We start from the raw sequence: 20389 nt of genomic DNA, 5'->3' as shown, positions 1-20389 counted from the left end.
CTGACCCCGGGTTTGAGTGATTTGTCCTCTTTTGTCTAGGTGGGCTGGATTCTCTCGGCCTTAGATGAACTACAAATGAACCCACAACCTCCTGTAGCTGTGCTTCCTCTTGGTACAGGAAATGACCTGGCCAGGACACTGAACTGGGGAGGGGTGAGTCAACTCCTCTTAAAGCATCTTTACATTAAAAGATAAATGAATAATTGATTGTGCTGTAGATGAGGCGCTTTATAGTAAAAAAAATAAGTCTAATTGAAATATTTTTATATATATATATATATATATATATATATATATATATATATAATATATATATATATATAATATATTTTATTTATATAAAATCTTTATTTTTTTTCATGTCTAAAAAAACTTTTAATATCTACACAAAATGTATTTATATATATTTTTTAAATGTCTGAAATGTATTACAATTAAAAATAAAATTTGAAAATTTGTTTTAAATGTCTTAATACCTATTTAAAAAGAATTTAATATGCTTTTTAGAAACTGTTTTAAGTATCTGTGAAAATATGTCTAAATATTTTAAAAAATGTCATTGTTTAAAAAAATGTTTTTTTTTTTTTGAAAGTTTTAATATTTAAATATATGTTAAGTGTCTAAAATGTAATAAAATATATGCCTTAATATTCATCTTGGTATGTTTTTTATGTCTAATTTTTGTTTTTTATATATATTAAAATATAAAATTCTTAATATATATAAAAAATTTAATTTTTTAAATTAACAATTTTCCACCCTTAGAAGATATATATTTCAAATAAGTTATATTAGAAAAAGCAATAACATTCAAATTTATATTAAAACAGAATCTGAAGATGTGGCTGCTGTGATTGGCTGAGAGGCTGTAATTGTCACTGATAAATGCCGCTCATTATTTGCCGTTATACTCTGACTGTGTGTCTGGAGAAACACTGGTCTTAGAATCTGGAGTCTCCATGCCTCAATCTGAAGTCTGTTATTAGCAATGAAGCGGGTGTAATGATCATTGCATTTGATCTCAAGTTCAGTGTTGAAGTCAGGAGAGAACCGCTCTCACAGACAGTAGCTGTGATGTTTCAGGGTTACACGGACGAGCCGGTGTCGAAGGTCTTGTGTCACGTGGAGGACGGGACGGTGGTGCAGCTGGACCGCTGGAATCTGCAGGTGGAGCGATCGGCCGTTCAGCCTGAGGAGGGAACGCAGAAGGTGACGGCTGTGTTCATAATGACAGACACAGAGATCGGGTCGTGTTTACACGCTGCTGATATGTTTGTGTGTCTGTTCTCAGCTTCCTCTAAACGTGTTCAATAACTACTTCAGCCTCGGCTTCGATGCCCACGTCACCCTGGAGTTCCACGAGTCCAGAGGTCTGTGACGCTCGTCCTGCTGGAGACCGGAGCTTACACCACATATATGAGGCGTTTAATACCTGACAGTGATGGTTTAGATGCCCTGAACACATTCTTCAGCCGTTTAATAGTGTTGATATTCTTCAAATATATTCTTTAAAATGTGCATGGATTTTAGATATAAATAAAAAAATAGATACATCCACATCTAAATGAAAGTATTAATATTTTAGTCATAATGTCATTCAGATTTTAGTAAATATAAAGAGATAAAAATTTAAAAATGTATTTTTTTTAATGTTTATATTTTAAGATATAACAACTTCATATTTTTTATGAGACACATAAATGTTAAAAAAAGTCTTAATAATTTAGTCTTAATGCTTTCATATTTTAGTAATTATATTTTATTAAATACATCTTAATATTATATAAAAATAATATATTTTTTAAAAATACAGTAATATTTTTATAACATAATAGTCTTAATGCAGTAATATTTTAATTAAAGAAAATAATCTTAATATTATATAAACTTAATATTTTTTATAAAATGCCATCTGTCTTAATATATTTTTAAAAAACTAAATATTCTTAAAAAAATTAATCTTGTCTTTACATTTTTATAAGGATGCATTTTTTTAATGTAAAATATATTTATGAGTTCAAGTTCAGTTCACATTATCGTTCATCAGAGACTTTTTCTGAATACTGAACAGATATTAATTTGTAATGTAAATGTGGGCGGGGCTATGTTAATTAATATACTCCAAGGGATATGACATCATGAACCATGAAATTAAGTGCATATTGAGATGTGGCACATTGAACGTTTTCTATGATTTGACATTTGATAAATTACGTCTTTAATAAAATATCTTTATGTATCCATTGTTTCTCTTTCTCTGAGTCATGATGATTTGTGGTTGTGTTCCTTCACAGAAGCCAATCCCGAGAAATTCAACAGTCGCTTCCGTAACAAGATGTTCTATGCAGGGGTAAGCTGTGTCCCTGTCTGTCTGACAGACTGAGCAAGTGTGTGTTTCAGTGTGTGTGTGTGTGTGTGTGACTCGTACTCGTGTCCCCTCAGGCGGCTTTCTCTGACTTCCTCCAGCGGAGCTCGAGGGATCTGTCCAAGCACGTCAGGGTGGTGGTGAGTATGAGACTCTGCTCTGGCTGTTTCTGTCCGCTCATGCTAACTTTACCATTTTCACCTGATCTTCTTCCATGTAATTATTTCCCTTCTTTATTGGCAGTGTGATGGTACGGATCTCACACCCAAGATCCAGGAGCTGAAGTTTCAGTGCATCGTCTTCTTGAATATTCCCAGGTGAGTGCAAAAATAAGACTTGGTCTCAGGAAAAGTTTTTTTATTATTATTATTAATTTATTCTTTTATCGTTAATTCTGGTTATATCTCTCTGTTGGTATTAAATCAGAAAAAAAAAAAAAATATATATATATATATATATATATATATATATATATATATATATATATATATATATATATATATATATATATATATACATGTGGATATTTACATGGATATTCAAAATACAGTATATATCAAATATAATTTTTTTTAATATTCAATATTATTCGTAAATATTTATAAATATTTTAAACATATTTTTTTATATTGTGTTTTGTTTTTTGTTTAAACATTTTCATAGAAATCTTAATATTTTTAAAAACATGTTAAAATATATTTGTCTCTTTTAAAGACACTTAGTATTTTTGCAAAATGCTTGTACATATAATAAAAAAACATATTATATTTTAAGCATATTTGGCTAATAAAATGTTTATATGTTATATACAATTATTATTTATTAATATTAAATAAGTTTAATTGGACATTTTAAATGTTTAGATTAAAATGTATAGTTTTTTTAAACACGTATTCATATTTAAAAAGAAATATACAAGACAAATCTGAAAAGCAGAATGAGATTTTTTTTTCCACTATTTAAACATTAAAATATAATGGCAATGAACAGCGTTATGCAAACTGAATAAAAAAAATAAAATAAGTGTGTGTGTGTGTGTGTGTGTGTGTGTGTATATATTTTTTAAAATCTTTTGCTTTAATTAACCCTTTGAAATATAATAGTGATGAAAAGGGTCATGCAAGCTAAAAATAAAACTAAGCTTTTAGTTAAAGCTCATTTGTATTATACATCGATCAGAGTTGAATCTCTCAAATAATGTCAATAGTTCAATCATCTGATAATTATATCAGTAGGAAGTCATGAGGACTCAAATGGCATATTTCCTGACTGTCTGAGGGTCTTCACCTGAAGGATTCGTTCAGCTCAGTAAAGTTGTACACGTCTGTCTTCACTCTCCTGTTAACCTGCCGTCTGTAGGTACTGTGCAGGCACCATGCCGTGGGGCAACACGGGCGACCACAGAGATTTCGAGCCTCAGAGGCACGATGACGGCTGCATCGAGGTGATCGGCTTCACCATGGCATCTCTGGTGAGCGCTTCGGCTCTCTCTGTGAGTCAGAGAAAGAAGTGTAAGGCTCAGGACTCACATGTGTTTCCCGTCTTCACCTCAAGGCGGCGCTGCAGGTGGGCGGTCACGGCGAGCGTCTGCATCAGTGCAGAGAGGTGGTCCTCACCACCTTCAAGACTCTGCCGGTGCAGGTGGACGGAGAGCCCTGCCGCCTCGCACCCTCCACCCTCCGAATATCTCTGAGGAACCAGGCCAACATGCTGCAGAAGAGCAAGAGACGCACGTCTGTGCCGCTGCTCAACGAGTGAGTGCCTCCGCTGCAAGACACCGCCTCTTACACAAGCTCTTTAAGCTGCATTCTTCTCTGTTTCATAGATTTTTATTTGAAATATTTATTTTTTGAGATTAGAAAAACATGTTTCTTTGCTGTTTTACTATATGATATTTGGCAACCTGAACTAATCTTGTCATTACATTACAAGGTCAAAATGTAATATTATGAAATTTTTATGTTATATATATATATATATATATATATATATATATATATATATATATATATATATATATATATATATATATAGGGAGAGAGAGAGGGAGAGAGAGAGAGAGAGAGAGAGAGAGAGAGTTATATTATTTGTTTTTATGGTTTTCTTGTCACAAAAAAGCTCCCCAAGCAGCTAACCACTTTTTGATTTAGCATAAATAAATAATATAAAAATGACAATATACAATAATAATATACTACTGTATGTAAATAAATAAAGTAATAATAAATAAAAAAATTGGGGGTTGGTAAGATATTTTCTTATTTAACACAATCTCTCTCTCTCTCTATACAGTTTTGTAAAATATATTATTAAAGTTTCAAATAATCATCTTCTTTTTGAATATATTATAACATGTAATTTATTTCTGTGATCAAAGCTGTATTTTCAGCATCATTACTCCAGTCTTCAGTGTCACATGATCCTTCAGAAATCATTCTAGTATGCTGATCTGCTGCTCGGGAAACATTTATTATTATTATTATTATTATTATTATTATTATTATTATTATTGTGTTGGAAACCATTGTGCTGCTTAATATTTTTGAGGAAAAAATAATACTTTTTTTTTTTTGTGGAAACAAAAAATTAAACAAATTTTAGAGGTGTACATTAGTGTATAAATTAAATTTTGATACAAGTTAAACATTATATCACATCACCCCCAGCTGATCTCTCAGAACGAGGGTTGTTTTAGAGCGTTCTCCTCACACACACACACACACACACAGATGTGAGCGTCTGGACGAGAGTGTGTCACTAACAGTCTAACACTGTGTGTGTGTGTAGTAACAGCACTAATCCACGTCTGCTGGTTCTGCTCTCTGTGCTGCTCTCAGTGGGGTTTTCTTTCTTTGTCTCCATCTCTCTTCTCCACCTTAATCACCGGTGGCCCTTCGTGTGTGTGTCTGTCGGTCTGTCACCTCGGTCCCGTCTCTCTCTGTCTCTGTGCTGACTGGCTTGGCTGTGCTGCCTGTGTTCCTGTGTGGCTGCGCTGACGCAGCATTCAGAAAGTGTGCGCAGCCGACCTGCGCCGCCTCTCTGCTCCCCCCGACTCCTTCTCTGTGTAAGTACGCTATCTCTCAGCACACACACACACACACACTGAGGCATGTGTGTATCTGTGTGAGTCGAGGCCTCTCACTCATGAGTGTTTTGTGTTTTACACTTCGCTCACAGCGCATCTTAAAGTCAACATGAAGCTGAAAAAGACCCTGTTTAAAGACTAAATACAGCTTTCTGGTCTTATTATACACAAATCAGTCAAATAAAGCGTTTGTATTTAGAATCAGAATTAAAATAATATAAATGTAATATAAAATGTATACTTATATATCTCCTTTTAAATTGTATGTATGTGTATATATATATATATATATGTGTGTGTGTATATATATATATATATATATATATATATATATATGATTGTATAATTAAATTATATATAATAAAATATATTGAATCAGTATATAATAACAACATATATGTATATTTAATATAAAGTAATATGTAATATTATTAATAATATAATTAAAAATATGTATCATAAATTTATATATAATTTACACTTAAAATGATTTACATGTATATTTTTACAATGATTATTATTGTTGATATGCAATTAGGATTTATTATATATACATTTTATAATAATACTTTTTATATAATTGTAATATTTGTATTATTTCATTATAAATATATTATTTATTTTGACTAATACTTTAAATATTTTTCATGTTTTTTTATATTTTTATATTAAAAATATTTTAAATGAATTAATAATGATATTAATTATTTTAATATCAATTATTTTATTTTCAATAAAATAGAATATTAAAATTATTTCAGATAATAAACACAGTAAATTAATATCGGTTAATGTATTAAAGGCTACAGAAATTTGAGTAAATAATGATCAATTTGACTATGTAACTATTCTTTTAAGGGTCAATCATGTTGACTTGAATAAAGATGACAGATTTGGTCTAAACAGACCAAATGAACACGTAAAGCATTTTTATCCAATAATGACTGTGATGTCCTTACATGAATGGCTCACTAGGTGGCATGCTAGTTTCTTACTTAGAGGGTGTATAAGAGAGAAGAAGTGTAATGGAGTTGTTCCAGAGAATGCAGTGCATGCAAGTTACTGCTTTAATGAGTTATTAAAAGTTTCTGAGAAATCCATTGCTGTGTGTCTTTCCAACATGACGACATAACAATGACTTCAGTCCTTCCTGATCTTCACCTGTCCTCTTGTGAAGCTCATTTCCACTCTTTTTCACGAGCTCCTCATCGTCTGAGATTAATATTGTTTTCATGGTTATTCATTATGAATCAGTGGAGTCATAAAGTGTTGTCTGGGCATAATCAGCAAGCAGAAGATAAAACGCAGAGCATGTCTGTTCCACCTCCACCTTTGTTGATTAGATGTTTCATTAATGTGGCATCAGTTCTCATTTGTTGTCGTATCGCAGCCCTCATGCCGTCCCTGAGCGTCTGCGTCTGCGTGTGAACCGCATCGGCCTGCAGGAGTACGAGAGCATGCAGTTCGACAAGGAGCGTCTGCGTGACATCTGTAAGTCAGTCAGAAACCTTCCCACAATTCAGTTCACTTGTTATTATACAGGACAGGTGAGTGTGATGTGACTGTGTGTGTGTGTGCTTGTTCAGCGACTCCTGTTGGCATCGTGGTGGTGAGAGGAGACTGTGACCTGGAAACCTGTCGCCTGTACATTGACAGACTGCAGGAGGTGAGCACTTCCCATGATGCTCCTGTCAGACTGACTTCATCGAGCACTGAATCAATGCAATTACTGACACAACTCAATTTAGTTCGTCATCCTGCAGTGTTGAGTTATTTCAGGTTCAACATTTAACCTCAAATCTAACTACAGCTTTGGCAACATAATGTTTAACTCATTGGTGTCTGGTGTTGACAGGATTTACATCAGGCGCCCTCTACTGGTCACAGAGTGCACTACCAGGTAAAGACCTGACCGCTCAATTCAAAACACAAGATGCTGAGTCAGAATGACAGGAATAGGAATCGATTAATACAGAAAAGAGATTAATTAATTATTCATAAAAATAATTATACCTTAATATTCTCATATATATGTTCAGGACTATCAAAATAATTATTACCGGCATCAAAATATATGTTAAGAACCACAGCATGTTCAAATAAATAATAAAAATGAATATTCAGTTTTTATACAATTTAAATCTATTAATTGTGTTATTGATAACTTAATAAAATACTTATTTATAATATTCACATCAGTATTTAAATCTTTACATTTTGTAATGATAGCATAATAAATATAAAGAGATAAAATATTTACACCAGAATTTATACCTTATTAATTGTGTAATGATAAAAAAAATTAATTACTTAATAAAATTGTTTAAAAAAATAATATTTCCATTTGTAATAATAACATAATAATAATAATAATAATAATAATAATAATAAAAATAAAATATTCACATCAGAATTTAAATCTTGTAATTGTGTGCCAACTAAAATTTTATTCACATAAAAATTTGGATCTAGTAATTATGTAATATTTTGAGTAAATTGTAGCATAGTGTTAAATGAAGTAGTCTTCAGCTGTGGTCAACAAAATAAAAGTTAATTTATTAAATATAGCGATTTATAAATAAATGATGCCCCATATGTTTATGGGTGATTCATATTGAAAATAAAATATGTATTTATTCCATGAAAACTACACAAAGTAGTTATGACGATTACATTTTATTAGAATTCATTTGCACTTTTTGTATTCAGATGCACCTCATTGGAGGAACTGAAGTAGAACTGATAGTAAATGTGGCTCTGAATTGTTTGTTAGGATGAGAGCGCAGGTCTGCCGCGGCCCAGCTCTGCACACAGACTTTCACCAAACTGGAGCTTCCTAGACTGTGAGTCACTTCATCTGTACTGGAAGACGACTACTTCTCTGTGTCAGTAAATGCTTACCGCTGTCATGTTTATTCTGTTTCCAGCTACATCAGCGGACCGGTTTTACCGCATAGATAAGGCACAGGTATTATGACCATACAATGTGCCTTATAAAACATTTATAAGCTTACAGGAAGCTGTGTAACGTACAATTGTGTGTGCAAACAGGAGCACCTGCACTATGTGACCGAGATATGCCAGGATGAGGTTTTCATCTTAGACCACGAGGCCCCAGCGGTGAGCCAGGTCCGGGTCCCAGGGATGCCAGACGTGGTGGTGGAGCCCAGTTCCGGGTGAGACTCATCAATACCTTGTCTTTCTGTTCATTCCTGACAGGTTTATACCTGGCTACAAAGGTGACCTTTTATTTTACTCTGGTTTCCTTATTACAGGGTTGCCCTGACCTCAGACGAACAAGGTAAAGTACAAACGCATATTTCTCTGAAGTGAAGTGGTGATGAGATAGGAAACAGGTCTTGACTGTTTAGAAATGGAGCAGGTTTTCTTTAGAAGTTGATGTTTTCTGTCAGAGGTCATGTGTTAAACCAAAATCACCGGCAGCAGAAATTCCCACATGCATTTCTTAAAACTGCAGTAGGTAACTTTTGTAAAAATATATTTTTTACATATTTGTTAAACCTGTAATTATGTCCTGGCAGTAGAATATGAGACAGATAATCTGTGAAAAAATCAAGCTCCTCTGGCTCCTCCCAGTGTCCTATTGCCATTTGCAGAAACTCCATCGCTCCCGTTAAGAAACAACCAATCAGAGCTGCGGTCCGTAACTTTGTTTGTGTTCAAAATGTAGAAAAATGTATATAATAAGCGAGTACACCATGAATCCATTTTCCAAACCGTGTTTTTAGCTTGTCCTGAATCACTAGGGTGCACCTATAATAAGTGTTTATATTCGGACTATTTTAGATTGCTTCGGGGATACCGCGGCGGAGTAACCCAGTACCTTTGTGATTCTTCATAGACATAAACAGAGAGAAGTAGTTCCGGCTACGATGTTCTTCCGCAAGACTCAAGCAGTTCTGTTTATTAACCGCTAGAGTGTCAAAAGTTACCTACCGCAGCTTTAAGATACCTCATGTATGATTGTTATTCATTGTTTTGACTAATTCTCAACCGTTTTCCAGCTCTCCTGTCAGCTGCTGTTAAAGGAGATGTAGGCACGGTAAGATTGTTTGCATCTCCTTGTTTGAATTTGAAAGTGGAAGTGTTTTTGAGAAGTGACTCAGCAGGGTGGCACACAAGCACTTGTGCAACTTGTTTGTTTTTCTGATTAAAAGTCACCCGTGTGACTCATTATGTCACTCCTCTGGACTCATGATCTGTTGTGTGTGTCACAGGTGTCGGGGTGCCGCACCCGTGGGGTCAGTCTGCTGGTGCGGGACTCCCAGGGGTGCACCGCTCTGCACCTGGCCGCCCAACACGGCCACACGGAAATCGTGAGTTTTATTCTGGAGCACGGTGAGTGAGAAACAAGCTCATAGACACACACAACCATGTGCTTGAGTTCTGAATTGCTAAATTCTGTTGTTGTTTTTTTAGGTTCAAAGCTGATGCTGGATTTAACTGACAGAGACACGTACGTAGCTGCAGGTTTATCTGATGATTTGCATGTTAATGATGTGAACTGGCATTTAATTTGCCTTCCATTCCTTTTTTTTTCAGAGGCGACACCGCATTGCACAAAGCAGCGGCCCAGCAGCATGTGGAGGTGTGCAGACGTCTGCTGGAGGCCGGGGCTTCCCTCAGCAAAACTAACTTCCTGGTGAGAATCTATTTGTGTTTCCTCTTTGTTTTGACACGTGATGTGAGACTCGGCAGACACTGTCACATTGTCCTTTTCAGGGAAAAACCCCTAAGGATTGTGCCCTGGACGCCGGGAACTCGGAGTTGGTGTCTCTTATGGAGAGCCAGCCGGTGGAGGAGCCGGAGGCGCACGAGGATCTGGAGACGGCTGTATGAACGGACTCACGCGAATAGAGTCGGAAAGATATTTACCCACAGAGAGTGGCTGTCAAGCGCTCCTCCGATCATCCGCTCGCACTCGCAGAGAAAGAACGAGAGAGCGTGAGAGAACACAGACGGAGAGCGAGGTGTTTGGAGAGCACCTCGAGCTGAGAGAGTCCTCGGGATCGTGTCTAGCTGTTGTTTTTCCACTGATGTCGCTGTGGGGTTTTAGCATTTATTTATTGCTCTTATTTATTATAACTATTTATTCAAAGATGGATTAGGTTTTGTTGCACCGCAGGTTAATTTTAGAGACAAAAGACATTTAAACATGCCAGAGATGGAAGCTGTCATGCATCAATATTGTGTGCCAAAGACACACAGTGAGGAAGAACATCAACTGAAGAGGAGGATCTTCTTCCAGACTTTTTACGATTGGACCGAATCATCGCATAGATTTTAAACTCATACGTTTGTGTGCCGTTACAGTGTCGTGAATGTGAAATTATCTTCTGACGACGAGACAAGATCTGAGCCATATTCAATGCAATATGAATGGATGACATTTGTGCATTTATCTATTTAATATTACATTACATTAATGTTTCAAGACAAGTAAAGGAAGCTGATGTGTGTGTTCTTTTTTTTTTTTTCATTGATGGCAGCTGATTGGTTTCTGAAATGCACAGGTTGTGGTATGCTCGAAGAATGACTTGACCAAATGAATGATGTGGTGAGTTCAGTGTGGTATTTTGAACATATGCTTAGTCAACGTTATATGACTCATGCTGGGAAATTCCCAGAGAAGTTTCTGCATGAAAACAGATCATGCTGAGCCTTTGTGAGATTCTTTTACATAGAATACTGTATCATTTTAAAGCATTATTGTGCATGGAAATTGTGTTACCTCTCTGGATGTTTCTACCCCTCAGTGATTATGTAATGAAGTGGCATTATTCTTTTTTTTATGAAAAATATGAAATTGTTCACTAGTTGTATTTTTTATTTTTATCTTTTAAAATACGAGACCACTTGAATGATTTCGTTTTTTTTTTTTTTTTCATTTCTAAATATCTATTTTAGGTGTGTATGAGTGAGTAGACATGAGGGATATGTGGAGATGTGACAAAAATATCATGTTATACGATCTCAAAACTAATGTTTCTCATTAAAGGGCAGTCGGATGGAAAGCACCAGTGTTGAGTGTTTTCTGTACAGTCACAATCAACCTAAAATTACCGTTAAGAGAGAAAACGTGCAGTTTTTCACCTGGCCATCACAGAAAAACCTCACATACTCTCATCTCAAAATTACGTATGGCATGAACGCAGCATTTTTCGAAAGTGAAACATGCACAAAAAGAAAACGTTTAGCATTACAATGTTCATAATGTCCATTCAATGCAATAAAAGCATAAGAATGTATGTAAAAGTAGTGACCGTTTTTACTAACCGTAACTTACCTAATAGAAACGACTTTGAAACGACAAATGATTTTGCATCTCGGTGGGTATGAGCTGTTAACATAATATGAATTTCAGAAGAAATATGCGTTTCCTACGAATGTTCTTCTTCTTTTTAAATTTGTGTCAGGTTAGATGCGTACCTGTGTGTATTCTACTAAATGCCATGGTTTATGATAAATCATTTGTCTGACTGGGTCTGAGCATATGTGTGACGTCTCACATTGGCTCCGCCCACAGCGCATAAAACCTGACCTCGAACCTTCACTGTACTCCGAGTCTGGGATAACATCGGACATGGATCACGCTGTCATGTAAGTGGGTCAACTTTCATTATATATGTAAGGTATTTATACATATATATTAACCAAGATACAATTTTTATAGTCATACTCTTGTATTTTGTTTCTGGTTGTTTCTGGTTAACACTTCCGTGATTTCGTGTTTATACGTAAGTTACAAAAATATGTCTAGAGTTTACAAAACATCAAGTCATGCGTGTGATTTGTGTCTAAACTTATGGAGATGTCTGAGACTGAAGAAAACATGAAATAAACGTCTGGAGTTTATTGTAGTGAGCGTTGGTGAACATGCCCAGACACATTCACTCATCAACACGATCGCGACTTCATACGATCAATAAATAAAAATCCGGATTAAATCACTTACTTGTAAAATAATTCTGTTAGAATAAATGTAAGATCAAAGAATATTCAGGGTTAAATACGCTTAAATTAGAGACTTATATCCCTATATTGCACGAAATACTGTCCGGAGGAGAGTAATATATATATATATATACATATATATAATTAATATAAGAAGAGGAATTTTAAAATGTTGCAATGATGTATCTCTGATGCAAAACCACGGTTAATTTTTAATTGATTGATTGGTTTTATTTGTAGACAATTTTCATAAGGGACATCCTCGTTTTTTGCTACACATTTCTTGCCATGAAAGCATATAAAATGTAGTCCATGACTACTTCACTGTATATTTAGTAAACAAAACCTAATTATGTTTATAAAATGAAATGTTTGTAAAAATTATTATTAGTAAAATTAAATTTAAAGTAAAATGGAACATAGTTAAATTAAGCTTAACAAATCTAGCACGGTTTAAATTAAACTTTATTGTAAAAAATCTGTTTACACACACATTTCACTTAATATCCTCATTATTTCTAACATTCTTAAGCTGTTAAAACATAAATAATAAAATCTAATATAAATAAACTTTACAAATATGTGTTATGGTTTGGTGACGTGTATTTCATATGTGAGCAGGGATCAGCAGCACGGTAACGGTGATGTCCAGACGTCTGCGTCCGACAGTCTGGAGTTCAAACTCCTCATGGCATACACCCGTAAGAGACGACCCACCGACACCCTCCTGAAGCAGGACGTCCCGTCTTCACCACAGCCGGCTGAAGATCACAGCAAACCAAAGAAAAATAAAAGACACAAGAGACTGTCTTTCCTCTTAAAGTGTATTAAACCACAGACAGATGAACCGGCAAACTTAAAGCAGCCAGCGACACTAGCGGGTGAGTTTGAAATATTATATTGATCTTAAAGTATTTTTTTTAAAACCGTCCCTACTGTGGAGATACCAGCATCTGGTTTGCTTCCTTCAGGTTCAGATGATGGGGAAGTGGATGAGATGGAGAACATGGTCAGTGAACTGACCGAGATATCAGACTCTGTCCACTTTGCTCCTTCTGACATAGAACCGGACTCTGAAGGTAAGATTGAGCTGTCTTCTCTTTTGATTTCTGAAGTTTCGGTTGGTTTATGAGAGAAGCGTGCAAACTAAACTTCACGTGTCTGTTCTCTCAGTAGATGTTGTGGAAAAGCTGGTGGAGCTCCTCCGAGAACATGGCGATAAACTGGACAGAAAGGTCAGTGAGATCAAATGAGTGCTCATGATGTCATTTAAGCATGAGATGTAAACCCTGACCACCAGGTGTCTCTGCAAGCATAGTTACCTGCACTGTAATATTCTCCACCGTGCCTGTTTTAAAGTACTATCTGCTTTTCATTCCCTTTTTGACAAGAATTAACCTTGAAAAAGTCCAAAAGTCTTTTACGAATGATAATGTGATTTTCTCCCATTACAATCTATATTTGTATATGTTCTTATAATATCCTTAAAATATTAAATGTTTCTATTGTTGTTTTTTTATATAGTAAAAAAATATATATATATAATATTATAAAAATGTTGTTAACTATGTTTCAAACCAAATTTGGAGGTATTGAAAAACAGGATTAGTGCATGTTAGACCTGAAACCAGATTTGCCGTCACAGACAGTGAAACATGCTGTATACTGTAAACATCTGTTTTGTCCTGTTTTTGCTGCAGATTAAGGAAGACAAGGTGTTACACGAGAAGCTGCAGTCCTCTCTCACATACGGCTTCTTCAAGAAAGTGATGGAAGCTTTCTGTGGAAGTGTCTCTCCAGATGTGCCTCCAGAGCAGAAAGACAAGAAAGTAAATGTGGCTCTGGTCTGTGAAGCCACCAGTCAGCTTGTTGGCATCCACTACCATCCGATGACCCAAGTGCTGGGCTTAGGTGCCCAGTATCTACAGGAAAAATACTCCACGTGGATAAACAAAAACATGCATGCAGGCAATGTAAGTGTTTCAATGAAAACGCATTTTTTCACAGCAATGACATCTGGCCTGATAACAAATAGAAACATGTTTCTCCTTTCACAGGGAGAAGTTGATGACGAATCCAAAGAGGAAGTCCAGTGAGCAGAAGAGATGCTCTCCACACATTACAAAACTTTCTCAGGTGCACAGGCACTTTATTAACCCGAAAAAGTGATTCATTTGTTTACAGTGAACCAGCAGGGAAAAAGCTTGTTTTTGTTCATCTCATAACATCCACGAGAGAAAAAGAGGTAGTTCAAAGCACCATACCTCACTGAAAGTGCTACAGTTACTGCCTCCAAGCATTGCACCAAAAATACATGTTCTATGAAAACCAGCATTATGTGTTTACATGATTAGCTCCACTTGTAAACTATTTTTGTAATTTAATTTGTTATTTGACCTTTTGTTAAATCTGTACTTCTGTTTTTAAATTAACGTTATTTATTTTCTTTATCACTGATTATTACAGTGATTTGTTTAAAAAAAAAGTCTTATTAATGTATTTGAACTTTAACATCATAACATTAAAATAACTTAAATTTTCAGTCATTTTGTCTGTATTTTCTTTCTTTTTTTCTCAACAACTACTGTATTATAGAAGTATGTGGACCGACTTCTAATTAACAGGCACAGGAAGTTGATCAAAAAAGTTCATCAAAGTTCCTAAGACAAGAACGCATTTTGGTTTTAGTTTTTAGGACAACTTTTGATAAAAGGTTTTGATCCTCTTCAAATGTTGATTACTATATAAGTTAATTAGTAGAGGATGTTTGCATAGTTTTGACCATCTGGTGTATTTTATCAATTAAAGGTCATCACTTAATCTTCTGGTTTATATCTACAATAATTTCTAGTAAAATCAAGATACTATTATAATCTTCTTTAATAACATGCATACATATAAACATATATATTTCTTAAATATATACATGCATACACTTGTATTTATACAAACATAATAAATATACGCAGTACACACTCATATTATGTAAACAAAAACTTATTTTGGATGTGATTAATCGTTTGACAGCACTAATGTGTGTGTGTGTGTGTGTGTGTGTGTGTGTGTATAGGCTACAGTATGTACAACACCTCTCTGGGGGGCAAAAAAAACTTGATAATCAGCATACATAGTGACTGACTATGTAACTATGTATTACCAAGCATACATCCAGTCCTACAATCACTTAATTCTTCTTGACAATTCATTCATACAGACATCAAAAAGAAAGTAGACCTTCAAACTCCATTACATTCTATAAAATGAATCTGAGACACAATTTCTGTTGTTGTAACAACCCTGCTTGTAGTAATTGTTTCGATCTAATAACCAGAGCCGGTGGGTGTGTGCGCGAGTGCGCGCAGCTCGCTCAGGTGAAACATGAGACGCGCATTGTGCACCTGTCTTACCGGCTCGAGCGCTACTCCTCCGTCTTATGAAGACTGAGAAATGTCTTATCCCAGACGTCCACGAGCAGGCCTCTCAGATCTACAGGTATTTGCGTGTGTCCTCGGGCGCATTTGGTAACGCAGTCATGATGCATCACAGGAAGTACTCACCACCGCGATACTGCGCCGTCGGCTCACTGCTAGACCTGCCTCAGCTCAATCGATTACCCACCTTTCGTGTGGAAGAAGCTGAGCCGATGGAGAAGAATTCACCCAAAGCCAAACCCAGAATGCGCAACGCCAAGGTGAAGGCGGTGAGGAGGGCTCTGTCTCCCCAAGGACCGCGAGTCTCTCCAAACCCCGCGCAAAGCGACGCGCTGCCCAAGGCGGCAGAGAACGGAGGACAGCGGTCTAGAAAGAGGGGCTTCAAACCCCCGGATGTGAGGACGATATTTGAACCTTCGGCCAAAGACCCGCGCGTAAAAGAGGAGAAAGGAGAAGGACACACGTTTTGTGTGTACGCGACGCACGCTTGGTGCGATGTGTGCTGCTCGTATATCTTTCAAGGTGGCTTGACATGCACAGGTGAGAACTTTTATTTTTATCATATTATTACTAGGCCATATTATATGATTAGCTTAGACAAGGTCTATTCATTAGCATAGTGTGTTCTTCATCAAGTCACTGGATATTGTTCCTGTAGTAGAAATTATAACATTATATTTTTTCATAATCACATCATAAACTCAGTGCATGTTCTTGAGATTCCTCACGCATCACACACTCATTTACAGGCATGCTGACAGACTGGTTTAGGCTTGAAAATTCACTGTGTTGCACCATGGTCACCCACATTTACTTATGTCCCAAATATGCCTAATAATTCTACATGACATTGCCTATAGCTAAGTGTAATCATAATTCATTTGATCAAACCCAGGACTCAGGTTCTACACAAACTGAACATTTGTAGCTGTAATGGTCACTGGCAGTGACGGTTAACATGATCATTCCTGGATGAATGCCTTGCATTGTTTCCAGTAGTGAAACCATTCCTAAAAAGCATATGCAAAACATTATCTGACCTGCAGCCAAATTTGTATTGTAAATTAAGTCATCCTAAAAAAGCACGATCATACTTCTAGATACTGGCTAGAAGTGAAATGCAAGGGTATTTCTTTGGGTTTTATATTAAATTCATAAAACACTCATATGAATGTTACCAAAGTCCCCAGTTCATTATGTGGTTTTATTAACAAAGTTCGGGAGAAGCACGATCAGATAATCATCCAATTTGGTACAGGTGCATCTCGTTTAGCTAATCATCTTATAGCACGCACGCGTATATATATCCAGTCTTCCTACCTCCTGTCCCACGACAGTTTTTCGGCAACCCTCCTCCACCCCAACTCCTCACTTCTAATCTATTTATCCCAAATTGGGATAGGGGGAGTTATTTGGGTTCGGGCTATGCTCCGGGCCCGGACCCCTCCCCCAGGACAGCACGCCAAAATATGCCTACTATTTGCCTTCAGATTAGATGTAAGGGTGAACTCGTGAACTCCTCAAAGTGTCTCTCCATGTCAGAACTGCCTTTCTGCAGAAGTTGTCCATTCACAAGAGTTAACTCAAATGGAACAACTGGACAAAGGTAACTTTGAGTCTTCTGGCTGCTCGACTCGAATGATCAGGTAATTGAGAGCGAGAAAGTCACTGACTCGGCTGATCAGCCTGAAAGCCATCCAATTTTCATGTGATTTAGTCTATAATTTCATTATTAGTAAATTTTAAGGGTCCACTTTGAGATCCTGGAATATGTGGGCAGAGAAACGGTTCATTAACTCTGTGAGAGAGAGAGTAGTGTCTGTTTTGATGATAATGAGTTTGCTTGCAGTGGTTCAGTGGTTGTTGGATTTGTTTAGGTTTGTGTAATGTGGGTGGACTGGTGTGGGTCAGTGACCATGTTTACATGCACATGCACATGATTAATTACCAGACTCTGTCATATTTCAAAATAAATCTAAATAAAACAGCAATAATATTGATATTGTATGAGATGTAACTGTGGTATTTTATTGTTAACTAAAATTATTAAAAATAAATGTTATATTAATGTTTTTAATCATACACACAGAGACATATATATATATATATATATATATATATATATATATATATATATATATATATATATATATATATATGAAATGTAGAAATAAAGTTAAAGCACTACAAAAAAACAAAACAAAAAAAAAGCTAAAGCTAAACAGAAATGTAAACAAACAAAATAAACAAAATCACATAACAAAAATTCCCTTAGTAATATACACTGTTCATTTCCATATATTCAAAACAAAAGTGTTATGAAAAATGGTAAAAAGAACACACATAGATATGTTTATTCAGAATATGCTGATTGCATGTACAGTATACAGGAATATCCAAAAGCAATGAAGCATATTTATTTAAATATACATGCTTTTATATTATAAATTGTAAAGTGTGCATGAAAAAGTGACAGTTTCCTCCTCATGTACTGTATCTTGTGTTTTTTAAAACAGTTATGATGGAGTTTGCTAATGGTCTTAATGACTTTTTAATGCAGTGAAAGGAGTTTTCGGCCTGTTAACTGGTTTCCACTGTAGCGTCTCTGTATTTCTCTTCACGTCATTCATTGCAAATAATATTCTGTAGCAAAATGAATAAAGATATCTTTTTCCCACCTTTGTGGGTCACATTCCTTTGGCCCTCTTAGTTAGACTGTATTGTGTGCTGCTATTTGACACCCACCTGTCGGCTCCCCAACGTCCATCTGTCTGTTTGTGTAACGCCAGTGACAGTGTGTCTAGAGAAGACACACCGTCCTGTCACAGCACAATCGGATCACAATGGGCTTCCCCTCAACCAGCTGACACAGTCACAAGGGGACCTAGGGGGCCAGATAACAACTGCACAAACACACACACACACACACACACACACAATGACAGGAGACCACAAGCAGTTAGCAGAAACTGTAAAGTCAGTGAAGATATTTCAGTCTGTAAATGCTCAAGGGTTGAAGTGAGGCTCGATGTTGTTCTGGTCATGGGTCTCCGGAAAGCCTTTGCAAGAACTTTGAGAAGACTTACTGGAATCCTCTACCGCTTCCCAAAAGCCATGCGGCGTTCCGGGCGACTGGAAGTTAGTCTGCTGTGGAAGTCATCCGGTGGGTCCAGATCTCTTTAGTGTTTTGTATTTTTTTATCAGCAGTACAAAGTCTATGGAACAATGAGGATTAATATTAGTGTCATTTAATCAATCTAGAATTTTTTATTTTCTTAAACATATTGTTAGTGGTTGTATATGCAAAAATCACTGCCATGATGCTATATGATGCACGTGGTTGCTAGGTCATTGCAATGGGGTTGCTTACTAGCATTAGGCAGGAGTCATTCTCCAGTGGAAATTATAAGCCTAAACTTACTCTATACTAGTCTTCATTGCATATAGCAGGGGTTTTCAAACTGTGGTGTACAGGGGGTCTTTGGAAATGTTTAGGGAACAAGCTTTAAATTTATAAAAAAATAATAATAAATAAGATAAAATAAATAAATAATATAATCAAATAAATAAAATTATTTGATTATATGATTGAATTATTGTATTTATTTTAAATGAAAATAAATAAACAGTAGCAGTAAAAAGTATATTAAAATAGATTTTAAAATGATGAAAACAAATAAATAAATACAATATAAATCATATACTCTAGTACAGTACTATAACAATACAGTAATTACAAATGTAATAATGTCACGTAATAGAACTAGACATCTTTCCAAATAATATTTTTTATATATTTATAATTGTATTCTTTACTTTTTTATCCTTTAAATCTAGTTAATTAAGACTAATCAAATGTATTTCCAATGTTTATTTGGATTTATAGGATTAAACTGAATCTAAACTGTGATGTTGAGCAATGCTGTTACTGTATGAGATTGCTTTTCAAAAAAAGGAGAAAATCAAGGACGAAAGACAGAGCAACTGGGATGGTTATACATCCTAATGGATAAGTTAACATGGTGCTCATTTTGTTCAGCACTGATGCCTGTTGCTCACAGGTTTGACTAAACAGTCATCATCTATAGACAGTGATTATGTGAGGGTCTTGTCTGTGTGTGGTATGTTGTGTTGCTGGGTGCCGTGGTGTCTCAGGTGATGTAATGTAAACCTCATGCTTTTTAAGGACAAATGCAGTGCTAATTATTACAATGCCAACAGCTACAGACTCCCACCGAGCACTAAAATCATCCACTGAAGCCAACACCACTGTGGGAAGAGGTTCACGATAACATGCCGAATAGATCACTGGTTTAATTTCCATTGACTAAAGTCATGCAAAAGAATGGAGCGTCTTCTTAATGTTTTGTCACAGACAGGTGTTGCTGTGAGTTTAGGATGGATGGTTGTGTGTGTGTGTGTCCTGTCTGCGGTGTGTTGATCTAATCTCGGCACGGAGACGACAGAATGTGGCTCTGCCATGAGCGCAGACAGAAAAAGAGTTATCTGTGATCAGCTGAGTAAGGACAGGCT

General features: G+C 35.8%; 3 protein-coding genes across 16 annotated transcripts in view; all 3 read left to right on the top strand.

Moving 5' to 3' along the window:
• Window positions 1-11302, top strand: part of LOC113064324 (diacylglycerol kinase iota) — a 36706-nt gene extending 25404 nt beyond the window's left edge. For 5 of the 12 annotated variants that reach the window (XM_026235069.1, XM_026235062.1, XM_026235099.1 and 2 more), the window contains exons 13-33: window positions 40-153; window positions 1084-1209; window positions 1292-1370; window positions 2295-2350; window positions 2443-2505; window positions 2609-2682; window positions 3725-3836; window positions 3920-4119; window positions 5367-5429; window positions 6817-6941; window positions 7037-7116; window positions 7306-7350; window positions 8224-8293; window positions 8378-8418; window positions 8502-8626; window positions 8726-8751; window positions 9476-9513; window positions 9689-9809; window positions 9891-9927; window positions 10014-10113; window positions 10194-11302. In XM_026235069.1, the coding sequence (XP_026090854.1) occupies window positions 40-153; window positions 1084-1209; window positions 1292-1370; window positions 2295-2350; window positions 2443-2505; window positions 2609-2682; window positions 3725-3836; window positions 3920-4119; window positions 5367-5429; window positions 6817-6941; window positions 7037-7116; window positions 7306-7350; window positions 8224-8293; window positions 8378-8418; window positions 8502-8626; window positions 8726-8751; window positions 9476-9513; window positions 9689-9809; window positions 9891-9927; window positions 10014-10113; window positions 10194-10310 (1812 nt within the window). In that variant the 3' untranslated portion in view covers window positions 10311-11302. The remainder of the gene's footprint in view (window positions 1-39; window positions 154-1083; window positions 1210-1291; window positions 1371-2294; window positions 2351-2442; window positions 2506-2608; window positions 2683-3724; window positions 3837-3919; window positions 4120-5366; window positions 5430-6816; window positions 6942-7036; window positions 7117-7305; window positions 7351-8223; window positions 8294-8377; window positions 8419-8501; window positions 8627-8725; window positions 8752-9475; window positions 9514-9688; window positions 9810-9890; window positions 9928-10013; window positions 10114-10193) is intronic. The other 7 variants (XM_026235123.1, XM_026235107.1, XM_026235116.1 and 4 more) reach the window with 3 other exon arrangements.
• Window positions 11303-12004: 702 nt separating this feature from the next.
• On the top strand, window positions 12005-14971 carry LOC113064317 (apoptosis facilitator Bcl-2-like protein 14). Of its 2 annotated transcripts, none has more exons than XM_026235049.1 (6): window positions 12005-12071; window positions 13047-13306; window positions 13397-13504; window positions 13602-13660; window positions 14126-14398; window positions 14483-14971. In XM_026235049.1, exons 1-6 carry the CDS (start codon window positions 12055-12057, stop codon window positions 14519-14521), a joined length of 756 nt encoding a protein of 251 aa, XP_026090834.1. In that variant the 5' UTR covers window positions 12005-12054; the 3' UTR covers window positions 14522-14971. The 2 variants fall into 2 exon arrangements, with proteins under 2 accessions (XP_026090834.1, XP_026090827.1); XM_026235042.1 differs by having other exon boundaries at window positions 13599-13660.
• Window positions 14972-15814: 843 nt separating this feature from the next.
• The window catches only part of LOC113064295 (ras association domain-containing protein 3-like), a 38025-nt gene continuing 33450 nt past the window's right edge, over window positions 15815-20389 (top strand). The window contains exon 1 of one of the 2 annotated variants that reach the window (XM_026234989.1): window positions 15815-16396. In XM_026234989.1, coding sequence (XP_026090774.1) covers window positions 15859-16396 — 538 coding nt within the window. In that variant the 5' untranslated portion in view covers window positions 15815-15858. Of the gene's footprint in view, window positions 16397-18794; window positions 19020-20389 lie in introns of those variants that run through there. The other variant, XM_026234997.1, reaches the window with a different exon arrangement.

This window comes from Carassius auratus, chromosome 4, assembly GCF_003368295.1.
Source record: "Carassius auratus strain Wakin chromosome 4, ASM336829v1, whole genome shotgun sequence".
Classification (NCBI taxonomy): Eukaryota; Metazoa; Chordata; class Actinopteri; order Cypriniformes; family Cyprinidae; genus Carassius; species Carassius auratus.
This window is presented reverse-complemented; position numbering and strand designations above follow the sequence as displayed.